General features: G+C 40.5%; 3 protein-coding genes across 3 annotated transcripts in view; all 3 read right to left on the bottom strand.

The window, feature by feature from the left end:
• Positions 1-1,170: 1,170 nt before the first annotated feature.
• nle1 (notchless homolog 1 (Drosophila)) lies at positions 1,171-6,739 on the bottom strand. The gene is made up of 13 exons (XM_070917412.1): positions 6,682-6,739; positions 5,820-5,981; positions 5,223-5,443; positions 4,994-5,073; positions 4,812-4,888; positions 4,611-4,708; positions 3,783-3,975; positions 3,531-3,666; positions 3,367-3,413; positions 3,088-3,290; positions 2,793-2,952; positions 2,653-2,723; positions 1,171-2,544 (listed from the first exon to the last, which is right to left on the bottom strand). The coding sequence occupies exons 2-13, from the start codon at positions 5,955-5,957 to the stop codon at positions 2,532-2,534; spliced, it is 1,437 nt and encodes a 478-aa protein (XP_070773513.1). The 5' UTR covers positions 5,958-5,981; positions 6,682-6,739; the 3' UTR covers positions 1,171-2,531.
• A 1,932-nt stretch (positions 6,740-8,671) lies between these two features.
• inpp5kb (inositol polyphosphate-5-phosphatase Kb) lies at positions 8,672-13,562 on the bottom strand. Its single transcript, XM_070917907.1, has 13 exons — positions 13,342-13,562; positions 12,744-12,848; positions 12,492-12,600; positions 12,003-12,119; positions 11,503-11,678; positions 11,285-11,396; positions 11,097-11,206; positions 10,971-10,997; positions 9,800-10,013; positions 9,545-9,682; positions 9,377-9,460; positions 9,176-9,280; positions 8,672-8,740 (listed from the first exon to the last, which is right to left on the bottom strand). The coding sequence occupies exons 1-13, from the start codon at positions 13,560-13,562 to the stop codon at positions 8,672-8,674; spliced, it is 1,587 nt and encodes a 528-aa protein (XP_070774008.1).
• Positions 13,563-23,198: 9,636 nt separating this feature from the next.
• The window catches only part of pitpnab (phosphatidylinositol transfer protein, alpha b), a 15,076-nt gene continuing 13,148 nt past the window's right edge, over positions 23,199-25,126 (bottom strand). Inside the window, exons 10-12 of the mRNA XM_070917175.1 lie at positions 24,789-24,911; positions 24,497-24,579; positions 23,199-23,678 (exon numbers count right to left, since the gene is read on the bottom strand). Of these exons, the coding sequence (XP_070773276.1) occupies positions 24,532-24,579; positions 24,789-24,911 (171 nt within the window). The 3' untranslated portion in view covers positions 23,199-23,678; positions 24,497-24,531. The remainder of the gene's footprint in view (positions 23,679-24,496; positions 24,580-24,788; positions 24,912-25,126) is intronic.

The following is a 25,126-nucleotide window of genomic DNA, read 5'->3' as shown; positions in this document are numbered from 1 at the left end:
GAGTAGGAGACGAGAGTCAGCTTATTAATACAAGCGAGTGAGCTCTTTGTTGCCATTCTGGCCACATTTTCAACATCAGACAAGTTATCGAGGAGTTCAGGAGGTGGCTGAGTTCCCTACAGCTGCATGTGAAGGCTTTATTTGGGAATATTTGACCAGTAATGCTTCGTTCAGACCCTCAGTCAGGCTGCTATTTCCAAGGTGTGCAGCCTGAAATACTAAAGTGAATTCACTTCTACTCAACATGTCCGACTATGTAAGCCATATGACTTCAACGAGCCTCCAGTGGTTTCCTTGTGCTTCATACGCTGTATGCTGACTGATGAAATTAACCATCTTTAAATGCACTCATTCTTGTGTAATATAGTGTTTACATATATTGAATGACATCACAGGGACAGTAGATATGTCAGAGGCTTACGTGAGGCTTGGTTTTGATCCACCTGGTTGCACCACACAGCCTTGCACCGAAGCCTTTTACTCGTGTTTGCCAAACTACTTCAGTAGAATCGCCTATGTAACATCCCTGATAGGAGCAAGTCTTTATTACATTTTACACCAAGAGCAACAGAATATTGTTTAATCTTTATGTCCGCCATTTTGTTTTCATTCACTAAAGCACATTTTTACTTTATAGACTATGTGTGTTTATGTTTTTCTGCTTTTCATAAATGGGCCAACCTCATTGCAGAGCATATCAGATTCGGTGTGATCATTCACATTTCAGGAGGCCCTGTTGGGCAGATTGAGGGATTCATTTGTCAAGGAGAAACTGAAATATGTTGGTAGGACATCAGAAGAAAACCCATGATTTACGTGATCAGAAGTGGAAACCCCTGAAGAAGCATATTTAGACATGAGATGGTTTCACTGGTTTCAATAAACTTGTGATTAATAAACCTGTGCGACTCTGAAGTGTGTATTCAGTATAAGATAAATCATTTAGATGTAAATACTATAGGGCATATGCGTGTGTGAATATCGATGCGATAAGGGACCATTTCTTTGGTCTTCTTGTAATACACGGGAAATTTGATGAAACACAAACCCAGTTTATATTCTTTTATACAGCCATGATGGCTCACTGAAATGGCACCTGTCATGTCAACAAAAGGAGAGAAAGAGAAAGGACTTAATCTTTATCGATCCCTCACACTGACTGAGGGTAGTTACATCTGGGTAAATTTTAGCTCCAGCAGACTGCTGTTTACAATGACGTCAGTGGACAGTTCAGAGTGGCCATAGAGAACTCCTATGATACCTTTATGTATCTGTACTGGAGGCAAATAGAGATAAAATTATGTTAAAAACATTTATTGTACAGTGACAAACAGTAAGAGTTGCTGTTATTAATTTTCTTACAGGTTTTGATTTTCTGAACAGTAATCTGTTGTCAAATGAATTACAAGTGGAGTAAATGCCATATAATCACGCTATTGAGCTCTAAAGATGATTAAGGTACATAACTTTACTTGTTGGTTCCCTCACCACTTTAAGACCACTACCTCCAGCACTACATCAAAAATTTGCAACCTGCCTCTGCCTTAAAAATTAACATTAATGAGTCACGTTGTGATCTTCAACACATAATTTAAAGCTGCTTCTCCAGATAGTGAGGACATGTGAACTGAGGTCAGACAGGTCATGTAAAACACTTGAGTCATAGTCATGTAAATACATTTTTCCCTGGGTTTGACAAGGTAACAGTTGTGATGAAAATATGTATTCATATGAAATACCCACAAAGCCAGTTGCATACAGAAAACAAAACAGATGATTTCCAGAGCTGGTGACACTTGGCTTCACCGCAGCACTGGAAAAATCAGCAGGCTGAGGCTTTGCTGATTGCAGGACAGAGGAGATTAAAGGCTGAAGGAGGGCGAGCAGCGGTCACCATTAACATCACAGAGGAAGGTATTAGTGCTCCCACCTGTTGCCCCGCCAGTCCACCTGTCACCTACAATATATAGTTCATCTAGTAAGGCTTAAGGTGAAGGAGGCGACACATGCAGCTGAGAAATACAATAGTCCTCCTTGTGTGCCTTTTTTAATGTCTCAATGTATGCATCTCATTTCATTTCTTAAATATATTCTGCATTAAGAAATGTAAGCATTAGCTTAAGTATTCATTGTTAAATACATAACCTTGTTTGTGGGTTCTACATATGGGCGTGGCACAATAATAAGGATTTAAACTTAGGAGTAAGTTCTTTACATGGCGTGTACAAAACAACATGTACATGAATAGGAACTCTTACAAGTTAAAATCTGAGACGCTAACACTGACATACTGTACACTTTACAGTATAGCATCTCAATCACCATCTGTTATACACCTTTACGGTGTTACATCGTTAACATCCCCACATGGAATTTGCATCATGACTGGACCTCGAGTTCCTTGACACAATGCAATTGTTGACAGACAGTATAATAAAGCCAAATGGGGGATTAGGTAAAGTCTAGCCACCCTTGCTCCAGCTGTCAGGCTTCTTCCTCTGCCAAAGTTAGGAAAGGGAACAGAGGTGTGGCTATCTTCTCCATCTGCAAACACAACACAAGGCCAAAGGGTTACGTGTGGGGAAACACTCGTATTTAACTTTAACTGACTGACAAAAAAGGTAAAAGGCGGCTTCTTGGCATCCCACTCACATTCTGAGACATTTGTCTTTCCCACCACTGGCCACTCTTTGTCCATCAGGACTCCAGTCCACTGCATAAACCTACACAAGAAACAAGGCAATGAGACAAAAATCAATACATAACTATCAGGAAGCAGCACTTTCCCTCACCTCATCAGCGTGGCCAGGTAGGTCCATGTTCAGCTTCCCAGTCTTGATGTCCCAAACTTTGAGCGTGCTGTCGCTGCTGCCACTGACCAGCAGCCTGCTGTCTGCCGACCACGCCACTTGATACACAGAGGCCACATGGCCACGCAGGGACTGTAAGTACCTTTGGGCGAGTGGACAAGCAAATCTTAGGCCTACAGCACCATCACCTGGACAACAGTGGTATTACGCACATCAATTTCTGATCCACTGGACAAGATGAGCTTTGTTGCTCTTAGTGGTTGAGAGATCTTCTTACTTTCCAGTGCGTCCATCCCAGATTTTGATGGATTTATCGAATGAGGCGGAGGCGAGAAGCCTGGTGTCTGGGGAGAAGAGCACTTCATTGACCAGGGCGCTGTGGCCTGTCATCCTGGCCAGAGGCTTCTTGTCTTCTGCAGGGTTCCACAGGAACAAGGTGAAATCATCTGAGCCGGACACCAAACGCTCTGGAGCTGGACCCTGCAGCAAGAGAGCAGGTGTGAGGGTGCTGATACAAGGGACATACAGACTTAACAACAAAACAAACAGTACTTACCCTGACTTTGTTATATCTCTGCAAAGCTTTCTCCTTCAGCTCTTCCACTAGGGGAAATTAAATGCTTGTTACATGAAAACATCCTCTTGCAAAAATCTAAGCCAGAGTAGCAAATGTTCCCACTAGCGCTGTATCCACATGAGTGGAAGTCACATGATCCTTACATGATCCAGTGAGGTCCTGGGGGTTTACAGTGGCAGTTGCGGGTTCAAATGCTCCTGTGCGCAGGACGTAGTCTGTGCTGAGAGCCAGGGTGTTCACCCAGTGGGCGTGACCCTGCAGAGTCCTACACTGGACACCCTATACCCACAAATACAAATACACACATATTAAGTCTTGCAGATGTCTCCTTCTTCTCATTTAACCAATTCTGTCCAGGGCAGTCAACAGTGTCTCAGCCACACACACACACTTACATCTTTGGCTCTCCAGACTTTGACCGTTCTGTCCTGGGAAGAAGTGTAGAGAAGTCCATCTCCTCCCCACTTCACACAGGTGACTGACTGAGTATGACCAGTCAGGATCTTATCACAGCGTCCCAACACAGTGTCCCAAATGCGTACTGAGCCGTCCTTAGAGCTACTCGCCAAGTACCGACACTCCGGGTTACTGACAGAAGGAGGGAGGGGCGGATAAGAGAAGCAGGAAATCAGGACAGAACACTTAAAACAATGTTTCCCAAATTCAAAATCAAGCGTACACTACAGAGAGCCAAAGTCCTGCTGTGGCTGGTCTCTATTCCATTAGCTTCTGTAACTCAACGCAATCTCAATAATATACAACCGTGCTCTAGTTGTAATCTCTGCTGTGTAAAAGCACTTTTCACTCCTCTCTGTTCTGCTGTTATTACAGACATCTCTGAAGTAACCACGGCCCAGTGTCTCACCTCAAGTAACTCAATTACTGTACAATTTTATACCAACAGGGAACGATGGAACATCTGCACTGACTTGACTGAGAGCACACGTGTTACTAATAATATTAACTATTCAGGTGTCCCAGTAAGCCAGCATGCACTATATCAGGACCCTGAAACTGAAGCAGCCAAATGTAATTCACACCTTTTTTGTAATATCATATGTCACAATGTTTTCTGTGAAAAAGGCCAATAGTTATTGTTATTGTACAGTTTCACAAGTCACATCTATCCGTGCAGAAGATGCATCTCAGTGGGAGTTGAAGTCAGCAGTAAATTAATCAGCAGCAATTTACAAAAATGGGAAAATGATGAATAGAGCGCTCACAGGTGGAGAGGTTCCCAGCAGAGCCAAGTGATCCACTTGGTGTGTCCTGTCAAAGTCTTCCCCACCTGTGTGCCCGTGACTGGATCCCACAGACAGATCTACAGAAACAGCACCATAAAAAAATAACAGCACATCATGTTCACGGTATAGATTTCAAAAACACAAATCAGACGTGTGTGTGTGTGTGTGTTGGAAGCTCACCTGACTGTTCTTGCATCCTGAAGCCAGCTTCTTGCCATCAGGTGACCAGGCAATGCTCAGTACCCAGTGTGTGTGTCCTTAAATAAAGCAGAATACAGATCAATGGCATCTAAAAGCATTGATATATAATTTTCATCTTGATGTATAGCAGATCATGCTGCCCTGTAGAAGTGGCTTTATACCTCTGGCAGTGTGGTGAGGCGTCTCAGTCGTCAAGTCCCAAAAACGCACTGTGGTATCACCTGAACCGCTGGCAAGATACCTGAAAAAAACAACAAACAGGGTGTCTAAATCTACCCAGGGGTGTGTCTTCTGAACATTATTTATAGTTTCATCCTCTCGATTGGTTGTTGTATCAGATGTACAGTCTGTATGTACAACGGCTGTTCATTCTGTATCAGAGTTACTCACTTGCCAGTGGGGCTGAAAGCAGTTGAGATGACAGCTTCTGTGTGTCCCTGTAGTGTGCTGGTACAGCGGGCCACAGCTCGAACCCTGAACACAGCCTGAGGCTGATACACCACCGGCAAAATTTGCTCTGTCTCAACCCCAAGAGTCTTCACGCATGACCCCAGACTGGACACCACCTCGGCCTCTCCATGCACAAAGAATGCCAGTGGCACTGGCTCCTCCTACAGTGGATCACAGCAGAAAACAAGATATATTCACTTGATTTTAAATTTCAGCTTTATATAATGGAGACACACATTTTCATTTAATAATGAATATTGTAGATATGGACAAAGCCTGGCTGAACGTATGATGAAGATATGATGAAATGTCTTCATGTGCAGATGTGTGCAGCCTAATCACAACTTAGATTCTATATTTATGTTATCAGAATCAGAAACTGTTTATTGCCAAGTAACATACATTACAAGGAATTTGCCGTGGTCTGAAGGTGTTATTGTTTTGACAAAAAATATGTAGAATATAAAAGGTAAAATAAGAATAAGAATAAAAATAAAAATAAGATAAGATATAAGTTATATAATGACAGCTGGTTACCTTCTGTAGCAGTGCATTGCAGACTAGCTGTAGTTTGTCTGGGGTGATATCCAGAGGCACATCAAAAGGTGAACCCAGAACCTCCCCATCCTCGTCCTGAAACTGGATCAACAGGCGCTCCACGTCCTCACTCGTCATCCTCAATTTGGTTCAGATCCAAATCTAACAATAATATATTCGCATAGATGGAGGCATAATCACATGATATACTTATTTAAGTACACACATCAGAAAAACCCTTAACCATTAATAATGTTTAATTTCCCCTTAGTCTTAATAGTAGTTCCCTGCTGTAAAACATACATAAAACATAAATAAGTTATATTTGCTGAAAGAACACATCATGACAGCAACTTAAATGTTGGGGCTCGTGCATGCTGCAAAACTTAAAGCCCAAACATTGACGTTATGTTTGCATCAAAGTAGATTTTGCTGAATGTTGCAGTCCATCCTTTTAAGTGAATATAGTTCAGGTGTAGTCATTTCCCAATTGTATCTAGAAGGCAGCATTATAGCTAGCTAAACTACCTGACAATGTCAATTACGTTAACTCTTGAAAGTTCATTTAGAAAGCCCGACAGGGAGTAACACATTGTAGAGCCATGTTTAACATTGTTATCATAAAGATTTGGGCCACATCGTACCACCTGAAATGGACTTTTAAGAGGTTTACTTTTAGCTAGCCTACGTCAACTAATAAAGCTAACTCCGCTAGCCTGCTGTTAGCCAGCATTTTGGACACCTAAGCTAATTCCCTTTTTAGCAGCGATCGCAAGACAGTAAGATAACTGTCACTTGTTCCCACGACTCTGTCCAGTTTTATATGACATTACATTGGCACATACAGGTGCTGAATCTTTACCTTTAGCGAGGTAGCGATGTGTTAAAACTCCCCACGTGTGTATCACCGAAGAGCCTTTACAAGAAAGATACTCCAAGAAACCGGAATTGTCACGTCAATGAACGGCTTCGCGCAAGGAATTATGGGAGAGTAATGTCGTAATTTGTTTCCTTAGTTGGATTGCTGTTCTATTTTACTCATCTTAACTTTTATTATATTTCTGTTTCTCTGCTCGATATTTTGTTAAATTTGATAAATTAGTGTTTAATTATGATATTGAAATAATGATAATAATAATAACAATGATGATAATAATAATAATTTCTAGATTCTAATTTATAGATTTAATGACTTGTAAATGAATCCTATGTTGGATCTAGCTGTAACTCAAAAGTAGCTAGGCCTTCCCATATGAATGCGATCTACCTTTGTAATGAGTTTATAGACTCAAGCTGAAAGAGAAAATAACCAAAGCCTTTCTTTAAATTACAGGCTAGTCCAAAAAAATGGATTGCTTGTGTTGTTTACTTGATATTTTTATTCTTTGAGATATGTCATAGTGTAGTGTGATGTGTCATAGTATAGTGTGATATGTCATAGTATACTATGATATGTTATAGTGTGATGGTGTGGAGTTACTACAAAATAAAATGCTGAGTTACAGGTTAAAGGCCTGAACTACTGGTAATTTATCTTATGTAGAACTCATTATTATCCCACTGATTAGTCATTAAACTTGGAGGTGAAAACATGTTGTATTATTTTCATGAGTACAATCAAATTAATCACTTCTTATATGTCAATGAATTTTCACAGTCAGCTGCTAATTTTCAGTTTTAATTAGACCTCTAACATTTTGGGGGGTTTAACACATTTTCATCCAGAGGAAAAAAAGAAGTCCTTGTGGTCACACAGATTAAGTTCAAAGGCGTTTTCCAGCACTTTCCTAACCAACAACCTGTACTTCATATACAGTATTTCATTACCACAATCAAACACATAATGCCAAAACCCATCCTGCAAACTGATTTTGTTTTGTGATTTGTTCACTATATCAATCAATCAATCAGTCAACCATATATACACAGTATATTCACTATAACATGCACACACACACAGACATTTTGACAGTTCTGTGACAACATTTTTGATTTGGAATAGAAAAGGCATCCTGTTTTTGACTAATGTGAGAAACTACAGTTAAGAAGTTAAGAGTTAGATAGAGAAACAATTAATTCAGATCTTTAAATCCACGTAAATTCAAAATGTAATCTTATCATGATTCTGTTCATTGCCTCAGAGTCTTTCATGAGACACATTTGACTTATACTGTTGCATAAACATTACAAATATTTGTTATAAAGCAACATATGACTCAAAATGTTCTTAGAGCAATTCATATGTACATGATATTTTAAATCGTTCTCCCATCTATATCGTTCCACCATATGACACTTGGGTCCACTAGTTGGTGCAAATAATCCATAGCAAGAATTTTTAAAAACTGAATTACCAGATACATCTTTCTCCATTAAGACAGTACAGATACAGTAAAACAGCCTGCATCAACATAGAATTATTTATACAACAGTTCCTCATGATTGGCAGACCTTTGTTCCACTTATTGTACAACCCTTTGCACTGGCACTAACGTAGACCAACTTATAACTTAACTTATTCCTGTGTTTTCTGCTCTAACAGGCAGTAAAAGGCCTGTGGATATGCTGGATGGCCACACATTACAGTGATAAACCTTTTTTGTAGTGAAAGTGTTCCAGCGCGAGTGAATCTGTCTTAAGGTGAACATCTTAAAGGCAAAGTTGGAAACAACAAATTGAAGTTTCCAGTCCATGTGATGGCACAGTGTGGCGGCCATTATTTAACAACTGAGTCAGCTTGTAGACGTAGTAGATGATGGACTTGATCTTGGGGCATTTGAAAGTCTGAATCATTTCTGTGTGAATTTCCAAGGGAGAGGATGTGGAGAGGTGGCGCTGCGGTGAATTTGTTCTTATTTGTTGAGCCCGTTGATGTTCTCAGGAACGAGGCCTTCCATGACGGCACGCTTTGACTCCAAGATCTGCAAGATCGACACAAAGACGGGATCCTTAAACTAAGCAGCCCACTGCCCCATCATTGAATCATCATTAAATGAACACCTCTAAAGACAGTGAATTATAAGCATCATAAAAGTAGACTAGAAGAACAGTTGCATTGGATTGCATCAGATTGTACAAGTGTAGCTAATAAAATAGCCACTGAGTGTATAATATAGTTTGATACTTGCTGCCATCATTTACATTTTTAATTTGTAGTAGAATAGAAACTGTGCTTTGTATTATTTGGCATCACAGATTTCAGTGTGAGTCAAGCCCTTTCTTTTATTTATGGCAATATCTACAACCGTGAATGTTAATGAGCACAGCACAGTGTCTCAGGGAATAAATGACACAATCCTCTTCTAAATAAACGAATGATAATAAGGTACTGACATATGTCATAGTGGTACACTCACCTGGAAGTTAGCACTGAGGCCGATGATGCTTTGCATGTTTGTACTGTAGTAGCCTAAAACATACTGTCCGCCTAGCAGAGGGATCTCATCCTTATCCACAGATATCTGCAACCAAAACACACACACACACATATTAATGAAACATGCATTTATATATATTATTTGTCCCAACATGATATAAATACCTCACTTGCATTTTACCTGTATGACTTCATTTGTCTCTGGCAACTCGTCCTCTCTAACCCAAACAAAAGTTTCGTAATCTGACGCACTCTTGAATCCCACCTGCAGGAGAACAACCCCATGAGTTCAAAAGTCTTGTATTATATTGTTTGTTTGTTTTTTCCCCCTCTATGTCTGTTGCAGTACCTTGTACAGGCCGATCCAGTCCCATGTGGAGGACATGAAGTCCTCTTGGATGGTGTAGTTAAGAAATGCATCCTGGTCGGCGCTCCAAACACCCACAGGAGATATGTGCACCAGTGGTGTGTCAAAGCATTTCCTCAACTGCGGGGAAGACAGGAGGAAATATAAGGAGCTTAAACAATGTGCATCAGAAGGGAAAAAACAGATTTATATGTAGTGATTAACAGTCCTAGCGTCCTACAGTGAGTCTCCTCTCACCTCCAGACCGAAGGTTGCAATGACGGGCTTGTGGTCACTGACTCCATAGCTCATGTCACTGGTGTATTTGTCCTGAGTGACCAGGAGGGGATACTCATCGAGTCCATCATCAGTAGAGGTCGACGCCTTGTCGTCATCATCCTCTAATGGCAGGGCTTTGGGTTTGATGCGCCAGAGGATCCGATCCGTCCAGGCCGGTTTCCTCTTCTTGCCACTGAGCAAAGCAAAGGCACGAGTTGAAACCACAGTTTCCAATCAGAGAATGAGTTGAATTCTCTGTTTCTAATGCTTACCTGACATGTCACATTTCCATTTGTGTCTATCCACAATTCTTATTTTTATACAGACATATTGGAAACAGTGCAGTTAAAGAACACAGACCACACACATGCAATGCAAAGCTATACCTACAGTGAAGCATGCTGTGGAGAAATGATGGATGTCAGGAGAGGACAATATCATTTGACATAGTATTACAGATTATGTACATGCACATTCACTATAAAAGGCAACACATACATTATGCAAGAACACACAGTGGGGTGCTGGGTGCAGGAGGGGGTTGTCTCAGGTCTAATGATGCAGATCATGTATGCAATGCATCAAGGTTATTATGTTTACTAAACCCCTTTCTGTTTTGTCATTTATATCAGTGTCTCCAGTTATACTGTGGTTGTAGGTTATATTTATATAACCGTCAAGGTGCTTATTCTATAGTATGGGGCCCTCTCTTATTGCTACATGGCTTATCTATGGAGACACCCACCTTGGCGGGTCTAGTTCCCTGTACCAAGCCCCCAACCAGACAGAGAGCAGACCCCAGGTGAGGGAGGTGAGGAGGAAGAAGAGGGTGGTGCTGCAGCGCTGCAGGGGCCTGGGTCTGTACATGGTTAGGGGCAGCGCCACAGTGCTCTTTCTGAGAGAGACACATACATGGTGCTCGTGTCAGGAATGGAGATGACTCACAGAGAGAGCTGCTCCCAACTTCATCTACACATCAGGGTTTACTTCGGCTGCTTTGGGTTCCTGTTTAGTGCCTCTCAGGGGGTTATATGTTTCGTTCGAACTAAAGATGTGGTGGCAAAAGCTTCAGGAAAAAGGACAGATGGTGCAGTGGCGACGAATTAAGGGAATGTGGGGCATGCAACACAAAAAACGTAGTGTGTCTTACTTAAAACCCAACCATGTCTTTGGAGTGCTGTGTAAAATCCAAACGGAAACAAGAGCACGGATGAAGTTTGAGAAAAAGCGTTGAGTATTTGTGTGTAATATATTTGTTTGTCGCAGCACATGTTACCTGGTATCATAAGTTTCAGAGTTACGGTCAAACTTGTAGGTGGGTTTAAAATCTAATGGCCCTTCCTCAAATTCTTGCAGGAAAGGTTCCTTCTTCTTCATCATGATGAGCTGCAGGAACATGAAATAAATTAGCGAGTGTGTGTTATTGTGTGTGTGTCTGTGTGTATGCTTATTGCGGCACATCACCTGGTCTTTGGTCCACAGCAAATTAAGGCGTCCGGTGTTGATGGACGAGCGGAGGAAGTGCAACCCGTGGTCTGCAATACGGAAGTTCAGGTCGCCAAACCAGAACACCACCCTGTTGGAGAGGGACCCAGCCTCATTTTACCTGCTGTACAACAACCCTCAGTGCATGTATTTCACAGTATGTGTGTTTGTGCGCCTCTACATGCAGGTGCACTGACTTGTGGTCCAGGACATGTGGGGTGTCAGAGATGTCAAAGTCTTGTGTCTCCAGGATGTACTCAAACTCATCAACACGCTGCAGAGCGTAGTTCATGTGAGCTGCTAGGTGGCAGTTAAGGAAGCACACCATGTGGCCATAGAAGGAAAAGCGCACGGACACTGCTCCTTTATTACCCTGACACGCACAAACAGAGGAGGAGGAAGTTTAAAGTCACATCTTTATCTTTCAGGAATAGTGAATGCAGACAAATTATAAGTATACAGTAAAAAATTCATTTTACTGTTTGTCTTGCAAGTGTTTGCTCCAGTGTACTGCACCAGTTTTAGCGTTCTTTGTTGGTGACTTCATTCTTTCAAAGCTGTTGCACGTTCCATTAAACAAACACAACAGGCCTTTCATAAAGTGTTTAAACTCTACAGCATCCGATGCCATGGGATTCCTGGTGTGCAGCGTTTAACAGTGTTGTGGTCTATAAGGTTCAGGGCTGTGATTTCCTACCCAGTAGCCAAAGAAGCCAGTACGAGTGTAGGTGGCCTGGATGTTTCTGATGAAGGGGAGATGAATTTGTTTGGCAAAAACCAGCAGCAGCAAACCTTGCATCCTCATCGATGTGACCTGGACAGAGACGGAGATAGATTTTATTACTCATTTTTCAATTTAATTTGCTCAGGAATTTTGTATCTTTTATTTAAAATATTTCTTATTTTATTTCTCCTGTAAAACGTTGTTTAACTGAGTCCAAATTACATAAATGTCATTTGTTTTATATGAGAATGTGTAAATATACAGCTTAAAGATAAAATATATTGCATTAAAGATAAATTCAAATGAGACAAAATACTACCAGTCTCACACTGTAAGTACACAACAGTACCAGCTGTTGACGTACACACATCCATATACACACATAAATACACAGGACCCAAATGTGTAACTTCTGTTTACACACAGTGCTATTTGCCTTTCTCCTCCTCTGTCCTCTCTCACCTTAACGAAGCCTCTGGATGCCAGTGTGTCCATGAAGACGTGGCTCCAGGAGTCCTCCACCAGCAGGTCAGAGATGAACTTCACAGGGGTGGCGTTCACCTCCTGCAGGCTGGCACACACCAACACAGACAGATGAAAACCACAAATACACGGGCGTACGTTCACGTCAAATCATTAAAAGGGACACTTTAATCCTTCAGTCCATTTCCTGGCAAAGTTTTGAATTCCAGTTTCCATGGTGTTATGTCTCACCCTATCACATATAGGTCTGTGGGGGGCTGGACATCTAGCTGCAGCAAAGAGGTGATGTCTTCAGGAGGCTCCGCTGTGGCCACGTTCCAGGTCACCATGTGCAGCCTGTCAGTGATGGGTAATGACAAGAATTGACCAAGGTGATGGAAGCTGCATCGCTACCTTTTCCTTGTTGTAAATACTGGAAAACAATTTCAAGTTCTTCTTTATTTGTCCTTTATTTCTACTTCACTTCACTATTATTTTCACTCCTATTTAGTCATTTCAACAACACATAATAAATAATACACCATTCAACAGTTTGTTTCTGCCCTCGGACATTAAAAAAATAATACAGTAAAAGTACAGACGACATTAATAAAAAAAATTTACTTTTGTAACATCCACATTTTTTTAAAATCTTATATGGAGAGCTGGAAATGTTTCAATTGAAGTTCCTGTCTGGTTTTGCCCTTTTTGATCTTAGCATTTTAGCTTTTACAACATGAGTCCTTTTCTCTAAGTTGGTGAAGGAAGGAAAGTAAAATAAGGTCTTGATTATTTCAGAGAAACACTTCCTGTGTATCTGAGCAAACTTGTGTATGTATAAATAAGCAACCTGAATGTGTCTGTGGGAATGAAGCGCCCGCAGAGCTGAAACGCTTCATCCAGCGTGCGGGACACGTCTTCATTGGCTTCATCGTCAGAGCTCATGTCCTCTATGCAGGTCAGCAGCTGAGACAAACGCTGGCGGAGGATCATCTTGGTCTTCGAGCCCTGAGATGCTGAGCTGCTCATGCTGTCTGAGCGCATGCGTGGACTGTTTGTCAAGAAGTCCATCTTTGGATCTTAGACTGAAAAAAGGTCTTCCTGGTGTTAGCTTTGTTACCTGTATGTCCTCAGGATTACTCAAATGAAAAGTAAAGATGCTGTCCTGCAAGTGCAAACAAGCCAAATCCAGTGGAAGAGATGCCTTTGGCTTGATTTCTACTCAGACTTCTTTGGTTGGTTTGGTTGCAGCCATTTGATGCGAGAGGCCTCCCTCTCTGCTCACGCCACTGGAAGTAACATGAACTGATTCCTAGTTAGTCAAATCTCTCCGCATGTGCTTCAGGCAGCTTCTGATTTAGGTCCTCCAAACTGTCCAGGAAGAAAAACTCAAAAAGCCCAGGGTGAAGTTTGTCTGCTCTGGTGCAGTCCTTTCTGTGGCAGAGCCCTGTGTGGTCATGCAGCACTGGAGCAATGACTGACAAAGCGGTTGGGTCGACTCAGGAATGTGGGAAAGAATGAGCCCGATTTGGACTTTAATCGCAGGCAGGAGACGGGCATGTGAACATGTGTGTGTGTTTGTCTGTGAGTGAGAGCAGAAGAGGAGGACTGGAGGCTGATCCTCCATCATTGTGAGTATTGTTGCAACACTTTGGTAACCCTTCAGATCCCTAAGAGGTTTACTAGCAGCGTTCTCTTTATCAGCTGAGTACACTGAACAATGCATGTAACCCCACAATTGCAGTCATGCATTAGTGAGGGGACAACAGCGCACAATAGCATTAGCTTCTTTTGGCCTCAATCCAGTCTCTCCTCATATAGGTGAAAGGTTATCTTTGTAAACCAAGAGAGCAGTGGGGGGTTAAAGCTCTGACACAAACATTTAAGCTTTTTTTCCCCCCAAGAACAAAAGCTCAAATAATTCTAATTAATTAAGTGTTACAGCACAGTTAATAGTAGACAAATTACATAATAGATTTGGAAGCACAAAATACATGAAGCAATCAGCGACTCCAAAGCATTTTGCCTAATACTTAAAATGGTTTAAAGATTTCAAAATCATGAATGCAGTTTAGATGAGAAGTTTAGTTCCAGAATTAAGTATCCAGTATTGGAAAATGTGTCTTTCAGTAAAAACAATAACTAGGATTAGAAACAGTAGGATACTGTTTTACACATTGGCTTCAATATTTAGAGATCTTGAGTTTTCCCAATATGTGTTTGGTATTTTGGAATATAATTGTATTTGATGCTCCACATTATTTACCCTACACTTGTTTTCCCCTTAAACGTTTTTTATGTCTTTACTTGATGGATCATTGACAGAATCATATATATCTGTATATAGATATTGTGTTGTGAAATATTACAAAAGCAATACAAATTAATTAGATTGCATTATTTTGGGGATTACATCACTGAATCCAATTTTGGATCGAATCTATAACTACTCGCTAGTTGCTGGTTGGGGGGCAGAGTTCAAACAATAAATCATGGCAGAAAGTCAACAGCGTTTAATCTTTGGAGAGCAGTGGGGGACAATACTGTGTAAGGAAAAAGAGGGACGCTTGGAGGATAGAAACAACCAGAAGAGATTGCCCAATACAAAATAAAAAATGCTAATCTTGGGTGCCCCAGTTCTGCCTGCCACTTCATGTAACAGTGTCACATGCAGAGACTTAGGGCACATTCTTTAGTGAGTAGAAGTGTTAAGTGGATAGCCTAGGGGGTTCACCGGTCCAGTGAGATGGATGATGAATGGGAGACTATTTAAGTTTTATCACAGAGCCCTGCAAAGACTCACAGCCTCAAAGCTACTTATGAAGGTTAGGCAATTCAGACACTGTACAGGACGGTGTTATACCTTCTTTCTCTGGACTCTCTTAGTCTCTACACACACCCTTTTCTGCCTGCAGTCTGTGCTTTCTATCACAATTACTTTCATCACCATTTTCTCTCTCTTGTTCCTCCCTACCCTTGCAAGACCATTAGAAGGCAAAGAAGAAGAGGAGGTCTGTATTGGATTTTGATCTTACCTGCACTTGTCTCTCCCACCACTTCGAAATCTTCCAGTGCTCATTTTCTCCCCTGGAGGCACACAAAAACACATATACGCCTAAATACAGTGTAAACAAAGAGGAAACACATACCAAGATACAATGCTGGCCTCTATTACAGCCATGTAACTGGGAGCACAGACCAGGGCCCAATAAAACAGACCTGACAGGGATGCCTGAAAGTCATTTCTGAAATGGCTTTGTAATCACGTCTAATCACAGTTAGCTTCATCCACGTTAAAGTGACAGTGCCCTGAAGGTCACATGTAAAAACAGAAGCACTTTATTTGAGAGCCATTTTGGAAAACTTGATCAAAAGATTCTCTTGTATAAAAATTAAAAAAATTAATTTCATACACCATTAAATATCTTGCTGCGGGATCATTTAGTGGGTGAAAGCAAAAAGTCTCATTGATAGTGAGCTAATAACACATACTGCGGGACCACCTCAGAGTTGAACATTCATTCAGGTAGGCAGCATTTTGATGCCTTTGAACTGTACATATTTTTACAGTTACTGGCTAATTATCAGGAAACTACAGTATTCACCATTTGTTATTGGTTTGTAACAGATACATGCGCACTTGTTTTAGTCATTTGTGAGCACATTGTGTTGACTTAAACATTCATTAGCGTAATATATTTGTCCACTTGGGGGCAGCACAACAAGCTGAAAACACATATATTATATATTATCACCTTAGGCTGACGTTTTAGCAAACAAGTTGGCTATTCACACAAGCGGCAGACACAGAGCTACATTAGCATTAATTTGGACTTGTGTTTCTGACCAACCGTCCAATATTCGCCCACATTTTAGCTCTGTTTTGGTTTCCAACAACTGAGGGAAATATCTGTCTTTTTAGCTCTTAAATGCTCCGCTAGGTTTGCCAGCTAGCTAGTCGCTAACTTTGTTTGTCTGTAGTTTGGTGCTGGGCAGGTAAGTTGGTGTACAGTCGGTTTCTAGAGCTTGTGCTAAAAAAAACAGCTGCTTGCTGAGGCTGGAGATTGATGAGAGCCAAAATAAAGGCAAAATAATTAGATGAAACATGCTAAAACGTGCCAAAGTTCTGAGGGGAACTGCAGAGTCAGCCAGGTGATAATTACCTGAGCTCTTATAGCTCCTCTCACATTACATGTAGTCATCTGATCCATTGTTTATATAAAACTATTGATTAAGTGGAGCTTAACTAACTGCTTTCTGCACAAACTTGGCCCGCCCTTATGTTAGTGCTAAAATGTAAAAAATAATACTGAAAGGCTTAACTCTAGAATACATTATTGACCTTGTGGGGACCACATTTTGGAACCAAAATGCAACTGTGTGAATAGGTCTTTGTCCCCGCAATATTATTAACACACACACATACACACACACACACACACACACACACACACACATACAGCTTAACACAGTGTGAGAGTGGATTTATTGTAGTAATACCACACAGGCATCTGAGAGAGGAAGGATTACAGAGAAACTAGTGTTACTAGTGCTATTTTCATAAAACAATGCCAGGGCCCAGACATTGTAATCATATTTAACCCATTAAGGTAAATATTTGTAAGCGTTATCGGACAGCTCTACCTGTGTTTGTGACCTTTGAGAACCTCAACTTAGCCAGAAACAAGGAAACACATTTGTCCTTTAACATTGTGAAAAGTAATGATATCATGACTGCTCCTATTCCTTAAATTCTGATAACGAACAGTAAAAGCAGCATGCAGCAAGCCATATGCTATTCTTTAGTCTCTGTGTGAATGAGAACGTCATTCTCAAATTCAGAAAGGTGTTAGAATCCAAATTGTTACTCAAATGAATCCAATATGCCTCTCTTGAATGATTGTTTCTTCTGTTTTCTGTACCTGCTGAAAGCAAAAACACCATCATCCATTCAGTACAGTACCTTTCTCTGTTTGTCTTTCTTGTGGTGTCCGGAAAAAACTGCAGACCCCCTGTGCACAGATGACGAAGGTCTCCAAAGGGGAGTCGAGAGACTGGATCTGTTTTCCTATTGTGAGTCCCGTTGTTTGACTGTTTTTTCTCTTTTTGCTTCCCCCACCTTGTTCTCAGCTGTTCCCCTTTTGGGTGCAAGGTCCCACACTCAACCTGCTCTGGACTTAAAGCAGAACATCGGATCAAGCTATTATCCCAGGTTGGTTAACAACCCGGTGAGAAAGTATTATCTTATTCATGAATGGACATGTCTGTTTATTGAATGTCACCATGACGCATGGCATTTGTTGCACTAAAGCCCTCTTTGTATGTTCATCGATAATCCTTCACTTTCTTCACAGTATGGAATGTGTGTGCTGTTTCAATTGAACTACAGTAAAACCTTTAATTTCTCCTAAAAGGCAATAATAAGAGGACTAATAAATACACTGTCTTGATACTATTAATACAAATATAAGCATATTTCCCAAAATGTTGAAATGTTTTTTTCCAATACAGAAGTACATAATCAGGCTCCTTTTCCTGATGAATAATCAGCACTGACAAGCATTTTAAAAGAAGATGGAGCACTCCTCCTTGCTTTGGTTTCAGAACTGGGTCACTAAAGTGTCTTTGATTGTCTATGTTGGTAGGAGGCCATGTTGGCTATGTTGTTATAATTGTTTTTTTCTTATAAAATCGTCACAAAAAATAAATATGTGAAAAAGAGCAGGAAGAATACTCATTGAAAAGCAAGATACTCTCTGTTTTTGAGTCCTGTAAGATTAGAAATAAACAGAGACAGATGAACAAATGAAATTTGCTTTTCCTCATATGCTAAATAACCTTCATAAAGGTTTGTAGTTCAAAACATGTCCTCTCTGACACCCACACTGTGTAGAGTCTCATCAGCATCTCCCAAAATGTGTAGCAGCTCTCTGTACTGGCCCCTCTTCTGCCTCCTAATCAGGATTTAAAATAATCTTTGCCATCCAAACCTGATTAATTTTACCCTGCCTACAGCTTTTGTGCGTGTGTGTGTGTGTAGTGGCTGCTGTTGGCCACAGTGTCTTTTTTGATACTTACACTGGGGGCGCCAAAGACAATTATTCAAATTCTACATAGAGGCTTTAATTAACCTCAGTTCATTCATAAAATTATTATTTCAGTGCACTGATTTATTTATTGAATGTATGTATTTTGTCAGTCCATCTTTGCTCTATCCTATATATATCCAATCGCTTTATAAATAGATTAACAATCAGTAAAACGTCTTTTAAATCTCCCTTTTTAACATCCATTTGATTAATGAATTGCTAACCATTTGCAAGGCCCTACAGTATAGCTTATCCATACAAAACCAAAGCATGAAGTGAAAATAGTCACAGTATAATGCAGATCATCCAGATCATCCATTTGGCCGTCTCTACCGACGCCCAGCCGGATCATCGGCTGCGCCCTCTGGATTTGTTTGACCGTTTGGACTGCTTCCTGTTGCCAACCTGTAAGCCTGTTCATGAGCACTGCCTCAAGTACATTTCCTGTCATCCTACCTGCCTTGCTTTGCGTGTGCTTGTCTGCGTTTGGGTCACTGGGCGTGACAGTGACAGTATCTCAGGTGCTAAATCGGTGAACTAAAGCCAGAGATGTGAAACTGCATAGTTATCTCTTCCAATATTCATAAAATCCACCAGCAAATTGCTTTATTATTGATCATATTAATATGTGGTTTCTGAGCAAGTTGTCAAATAAATAACTTCTAAAGGTTTTTATGGAAATAGGAAGATTATTTGCTCACATAGGACTTGTTATAAGTGTTAATTGTGTTGCTCCTCAGGCTCTGTGGGTCTCAGCTCTAGTTTCTCCTCCTCCCTTGTGCTGTTGGATGGTGAATCTGGGGACCTGCAGCCAATCACAGTCTGTCTGGGGTATAAAAAGGCTGAGGAGCGGCTCTTCTAGGCCACTTGGCGACTTTTGCTGCCTGTTTACACCCAGACTGTGTATTCAGAGTTATTTTGTCAGGACTTGTTTTATAGCTCTGGTGTATGTTCTTGTCAGGTTAAAGTCAGACAGGAAGCCATTTTGCTATTGGATCTTTATTAAGTGATTAATTGTTTTAAGTTACTGCCACCCCTTTCAGTTTTTTAACCTGAACTACTACCTTCAATTCCTTGCCAGGGAGCCCTGTAGGAGAGAGCTGCCATTTTTGTTATATGCCCTTTTCTCCTATCTTTTTGTGTTGATAGGGAGTTAACTTTCCTATTTGGGTTGTTTATTTAGAAGCTAAGCTATTTCTGATTCTCATATTCTTCATCTAGTTTTATGTTCCTCCCCTGGACCAACTTGGGGTCGTAACACCTGCCACGATGGTAATTAAATGAGCAGATCTTGTGTTACGGTACTTTACAGGACAAAAAAAACCCCCACTCACATCAAAACGTATGTACAGTTGCTTTGCTTCTTTTTATTCATTTCTTTACGTCTCCAATGTACAGTAGTGTTATTGGAAGATAAGATGACAAAAAGGCACAAATTCACAATAAAAGAAAGAAAAATAGGAGACAAGTTAACAGGAGTGTGTGAGAGAGAGAGAGAGAGAGAGAGAGAGAGAGAGAGAGAGAGAGAGAGATTTAACGATCTTAAAAACAGTTTGGGATTGTGGAATCATTTGGTTTTATATTCTGATTATAAATCGAGGAATCTAACAACATATCTATGAGATTGTCTCTGTTAAACCATGTTCTCTCACAAGTTTGTATGGTATCTTCAGGCTCTTAAAATGCACCTACTGTCAGTATCTGTTTTCAGACAACCACATCTAATTGTCTTTGCTTTTTTTTTTTCCTGTGTAGCTATAAACTCCAACCCTTCGGCACCCGGTTGAAGCTCCTCCTAAATGTAGAATAGTTTGCCCTTGATCCTCGATCCCCGTCAGTAACCATAGGAGGGCAAAGTCTCCACTTAGGGCTGACACCATCAGCTAATTATGTGGATCAATGAAGTGACCCAAGCTGCCGTTATATGTTCCTTTTCAGTGAGAGACGCAAGTGTAGTTCAGAGACTGACAACAGAGGTACAACAACACTCAGAACAAAAATATATATCTATACACTGTCCTGCCAACGAGACGTGGTCCCTGTGAGGGAAGAACGTGAGAAGGAGAGGAAATAGTGAACAGGGTTTTTGTTTCGCTTTTTATATTTTTTCCCTCAAACTACAAACCACAAAGCAACTCAGCTCTTCACTGCTTTGCTGGAGCATCCTAAAATCTGCAGCAAAATCATCTATAACAATATGTAACAATGCGTTTTCTTTTTTTTATGTCTACAGCTGACAATATTCCTCAAAATTTCTTATCAGCAATAAATTTCAGCAACTACAACTCTACATGTCCTCACATTTCCTGGTCTGTGTAATGCTGAATATTAAGAGGATCAAGGGTCAAGAGGGTTGCGCTGTAGATTTTGGCAGGACAGTCTGATCTATATATATGTGTTCATCTACATTTATTTATTTACTATTTACAAAGTCAATACATACAGTACATCCACAAATCTCCATGATTCAGTTGGTAGCCCCATCACAGACAGTGAGTGAGATGCTCGATGGACAAAGAGAGAGGTGGAAGGGTTGGACATCCAGGGCCAGTGTTTTCTTTAAAGTGGAGGCAACGGAAAATGGCTCGCAGTGATGGGGTTCATAAGCTTGATCTGACAAATATTGGACATGAAAAAAGTCTCACAAGAGTTGATTTTCAAAGTTATAAAGGAAGTTTCTCCAAAGCAAGTCTGAACTTTTACACTTACAAACAGTTGCCAATAATGCCCAGAGGAGTATTTAATGGTCTTTTTAAGCCTTGGTGTCCTTATGGCCAGAAATTTGAATTTGGATTTACTGGATACTGTGCTTGGGCTTAAGGCAGAACACATAAATGTATTGGCTAATGACACTACTCTAATATTATCCTGTCAAACAATGTATGAAGCCAGTTAAACTCTCCATCACATGAATACAACTAAATAAAATTACTTATATTAGGCCAGTACATACTTGGCTTGATACAGTTTTGGTGTTCAATAATTGCTAGGCTTTTGTAAAAGTAGATATAGTTATATTTAATTTGATTGGGGATTTGAAAATGAATTTTACATGAAATAATATTAACTTATTACTGCAAAATTTTCAATCTTTTAACATGTTCTATGCAAAAATAGAACCTCAAATGTATCAAACCCCTGTACTTTAAGTGCTTAGACATATATGATCTACTTGCTCTGTTGATCCAAGTGCATTAATTGCAGGCAGGTGACCTAAATCAGCCTTTTGACATTGTCTGTTGCCTGCTCTTTAAAGTTTCCACACAGTTAAAAGATGTGGAGGGAAAGTAAACAAAGGATGTAAAAGAGGATAATAAAAGTGAGGACAAAGGAGGCCAAACAGACGTCAACAAGAGGAAGAAGGTTAGTGCCTGCTGTTATCACTCCTCTAGCTCTTCCTCATTTCCTCCCCTCTTTACCAAGCCAGCACCAGATCTCTTCAAAGACACGCTACTGTACATCACTCATGTACACTCATGCATATACTGATAAACCACACTATTACAAAGAACAGGCTTCAGATTCCAGCAGGAGAAAACCCAGCTCATCCAAAGACAAACACAATAAAAACCAGCATTTAATAAATAATGAATCAACAACTCAACCATCCTTGACTTCCAGCGTGGGCTCTGCTTTACTAAAACTGTTCTCAGGATGGGAACAAACAGTAGCGTAGGTATAGATTTGTAATGATAAAAGAGAGACCAACGTGTCATGGTAGTTATTGCTATCGCTGGATAAGACCATTTATCCACTGGAGGTGACAGAATGGGTGACAGGGCAAGAATTGATGCAGATCGCGTAAAGTTTTACTTTCAAAGTACCGTTTATCTATCTACAGCAAGCGGGAAGAGATGTATATCCATGATGGCTGCTAACGGTAAAATCACCGCCATGATGATGAGTTTTGCAGTTAAAAAGATGTGAAGTCTGTAGACGGAGAGACTGTCAGACAAAAAGAAAAAAGAGAGACAGACTCATTTATGGCTGGTCTACTGTGTGTTTCCCTTTGCAGAGTGATACATTTTACTTGAACCCTTGTATACTATCTCTCTGTGTGTGTATGTGTGTGTGCGTTGCTGTATGTTTAAACTCAGAAGTGATCTTCAATTACTGCACTTCAATCCGTTTGAACAGCCTGTTGAAATTGATGCTTGACATGATGCGGGGAAAGAAAAATGGTGGGAAACCTTGATGACCTTACAATGCTACAGAAACACACACACACACACACACACACAAACAGAAGCGCCCACACACAAACTTACAAAGCAGCAGAAAAGCCAATGAATGCCTCAACATACTAAGGGAGATACTACGAACAAATCCTATCTGGTAGGTCAGGAGTATAGCAGAGACAACATAACACTCTCAGCACAATCCCGACTTTGCAGCTGCGGTTTGTAGACTTGCAAATTGATTTGAACAACAAAAGGAAACACTGCATAAAGCATGACACAAATGGAGGGAAGGAGGTACTATGACAAATCAAAAAAAAAAAAAAATCACAGGCTCGAAACTCAACACTGAGCAGATACAGCTTGGTCTGGAAAAAATAAACATCCACAGACAAACTTACAGACAAAATCATTTTAAAAACCCTGTTTATATATATTTATATATATATTTATATATATATATTTCAATACAATTATTCAGCTCCCCACCCCTATATACGGTATACTGTATATACACACCATTGGGATATCTTAAATAGAAATAAATCCTAAATTGCAGAGATAAAAGACACTATTCTCTGTAGTTTAGAACGGTTTAGAGACTGAGAGAGAGTAAGAGAGGACTGACTGACAAGATCTATAGTGTTGCTACTGGAGGCCTCAGAGCAGTTAATATGACGGGGGAAACTGGATGGAAAAACAAATAGAAATGGATGGGACTCAAGGGAGGTGGGATGTAGTGGAGGAGATCAGCTGGAAACTGGGAGTTTACTGGGTCCAGGTCCCTGAAAACCAGACTGTACTGGGGGTGGGGTGGGTGTTGGGGGTTTGAGGGGGTGTTGGGGGTTGGACCGGCCGGTCAGATGTGTCAGTTGGAATTGAAGGAGGATGTGAATCCGCTGGTGTCTGGGTATTCTGGTCTGAAAGAGAGAGAAAGAGGTAAGTGCAGGAAATTCAAAATAAAGTGGTTACATTCAACCTTTTTTCTCAGAAACTGTTAATTGCCATGTAACATACATTTGCCGGAATTTGCCGTGGTCTGATGGTGCTGACAACAAATTATCATTAAAAACGATCAATAACTGAATATGAAACATTTTTATGATATATTGCCCTGCCCTAATTGGACTTATATTCATTGGCCAAATGCGATGTGTCAGCTGGATCTGTAATTAGGTAACTTGCTTGCTAACACATTAGCCATAACAACTATGGAAGGTGATAATATGTGGTTTACATCATGTTCTGCGGCTTTAGATTTGGGTATTTAAGAATTGTTTCCAAGATATACCGAGCAGGACATTTTACAGTTGAAAATCAAACTTAAGAAACAGCTCTTTGGGGGACAAACTATGTAATGGCAACACTGTTTCTAGATCAGCATTGGCATGTCTGTGCTGCAATTGTAATTTACACTGACACCGATGTATTTGAATGTGACATTTTGACGATCGATTAATCGCGCCAAAAATGATCTGGATCCAGCTTCTCAAATGTGAGGATTTTCTGCCTGTCTCTGTTTTATATCATTGTAAACGGAATATCTTAAAGTTAACGACGGCTGCTCGAACAAAACAGCAATTTAAAGACTCTGGGCACTTGCCTTGAGCAATCTTTCATTTTCGTTTTAATTTTGTAGACTAAATCATTGATGAGTCAAAAAAATCTAAAAGAATGTGTCTCCACAGACAGACAGTCAAACAAATACTACGGTACAAAACATTTCAATTCCTCTCACCTGATGAGCAGCAGCATTCACGGTCCAACACAACCTCAGTCCTCTAGAGCCACCATCCCTTTCACTGGGTCCTTCACTCTCATCTGACGCACACAAGAAAAACAAATCATACACAGGAACGTTGTAGCTCACATTCTTATCCGATCATTAGAGTGCGCTCGTCCTCAGGACTCTCAGACTATGATAGAATGACTTAGTTTTACTAATGTGTTGGCTGATATATGAATAAAATACCTGAAATCAGATCTTCAGGAATCTGTCTGGCTCTGTCCTCCTCAGTTGTGTAGCTTACCTCATCTAGCTCCCTGCGTGTCTCCTCCTCCATGCGACGGATGTCTTCCATGTTCAAGTCAATCCACTTGTCGATCCAGCAGAACAGCTGACGATGGAAATTAGTGAACAAACGCTTCTCTTGCTGTGAAACAAAAGAGGACAAAGAAAAAGAGTCATATTGTAGTTTGAAGAAAGGAAACTGAATTTTTAAGTGCAAATGATAAAATCAAGCTGATCTTTAATTCCATCCTGCTTTTCCCCGGTTATCCACTAGAGGCTGGTGCAGCCCATATGTACAGCATTATGGTGTGTGGTACTTTTCCACTATTACACCAAGCCAACAAGATGTGTACTGTA

This window comes from Enoplosus armatus, chromosome 13 (genome assembly GCF_043641665.1).
Source record: "Enoplosus armatus isolate fEnoArm2 chromosome 13, fEnoArm2.hap1, whole genome shotgun sequence".
Classification (NCBI taxonomy): domain Eukaryota; kingdom Metazoa; phylum Chordata; class Actinopteri; order Centrarchiformes; family Enoplosidae; genus Enoplosus; species Enoplosus armatus.
Note: the sequence above shows the minus strand (reverse complement) of the source record. Positions and strands in the feature narration are given on the sequence as shown.

Bases quoted from the DNA above. Each gene is read 5' to 3' on its own strand.
- nle1 (XM_070917412.1), bottom strand. From the start codon at position 5,957: ATGACGAGTGAGGACGTGGAGCGCCTGTTGATCCAGTTTCAGGACGAG. The intron at 3,414-3,530 runs GTAAGGATCATG...AATTTCCCCTAG, and splicing joins CCAGGACCTCACTGGATCAT to TGGAAGAGCTGAAGGAGAAA. The intron at 3,291-3,366 runs GTAAGTACTGTT...CTCTTGCTGCAG, and splicing joins AGAGATATAACAAAGTCAGG to GGTCCAGCTCCAGAGCGTTT.
- inpp5kb (XM_070917907.1), bottom strand. From the start codon at position 13,562: ATGGACTTCTTGACAAACAGTCCACGCATGCGCTCAGACAGCATGAGC. The intron at 12,849-13,341 runs GTTGCTTATTTA...CATCACTGACAG, and splicing joins ATTCCCACAGACACATTCAG to GCTGCACATGGTGACCTGGA. The intron at 12,120-12,491 runs GTGAGAGAGGAC...GTCTCTGTCCAG, and splicing joins CATCCAGAGGCTTCGTTAAG to GTCACATCGATGAGGATGCA.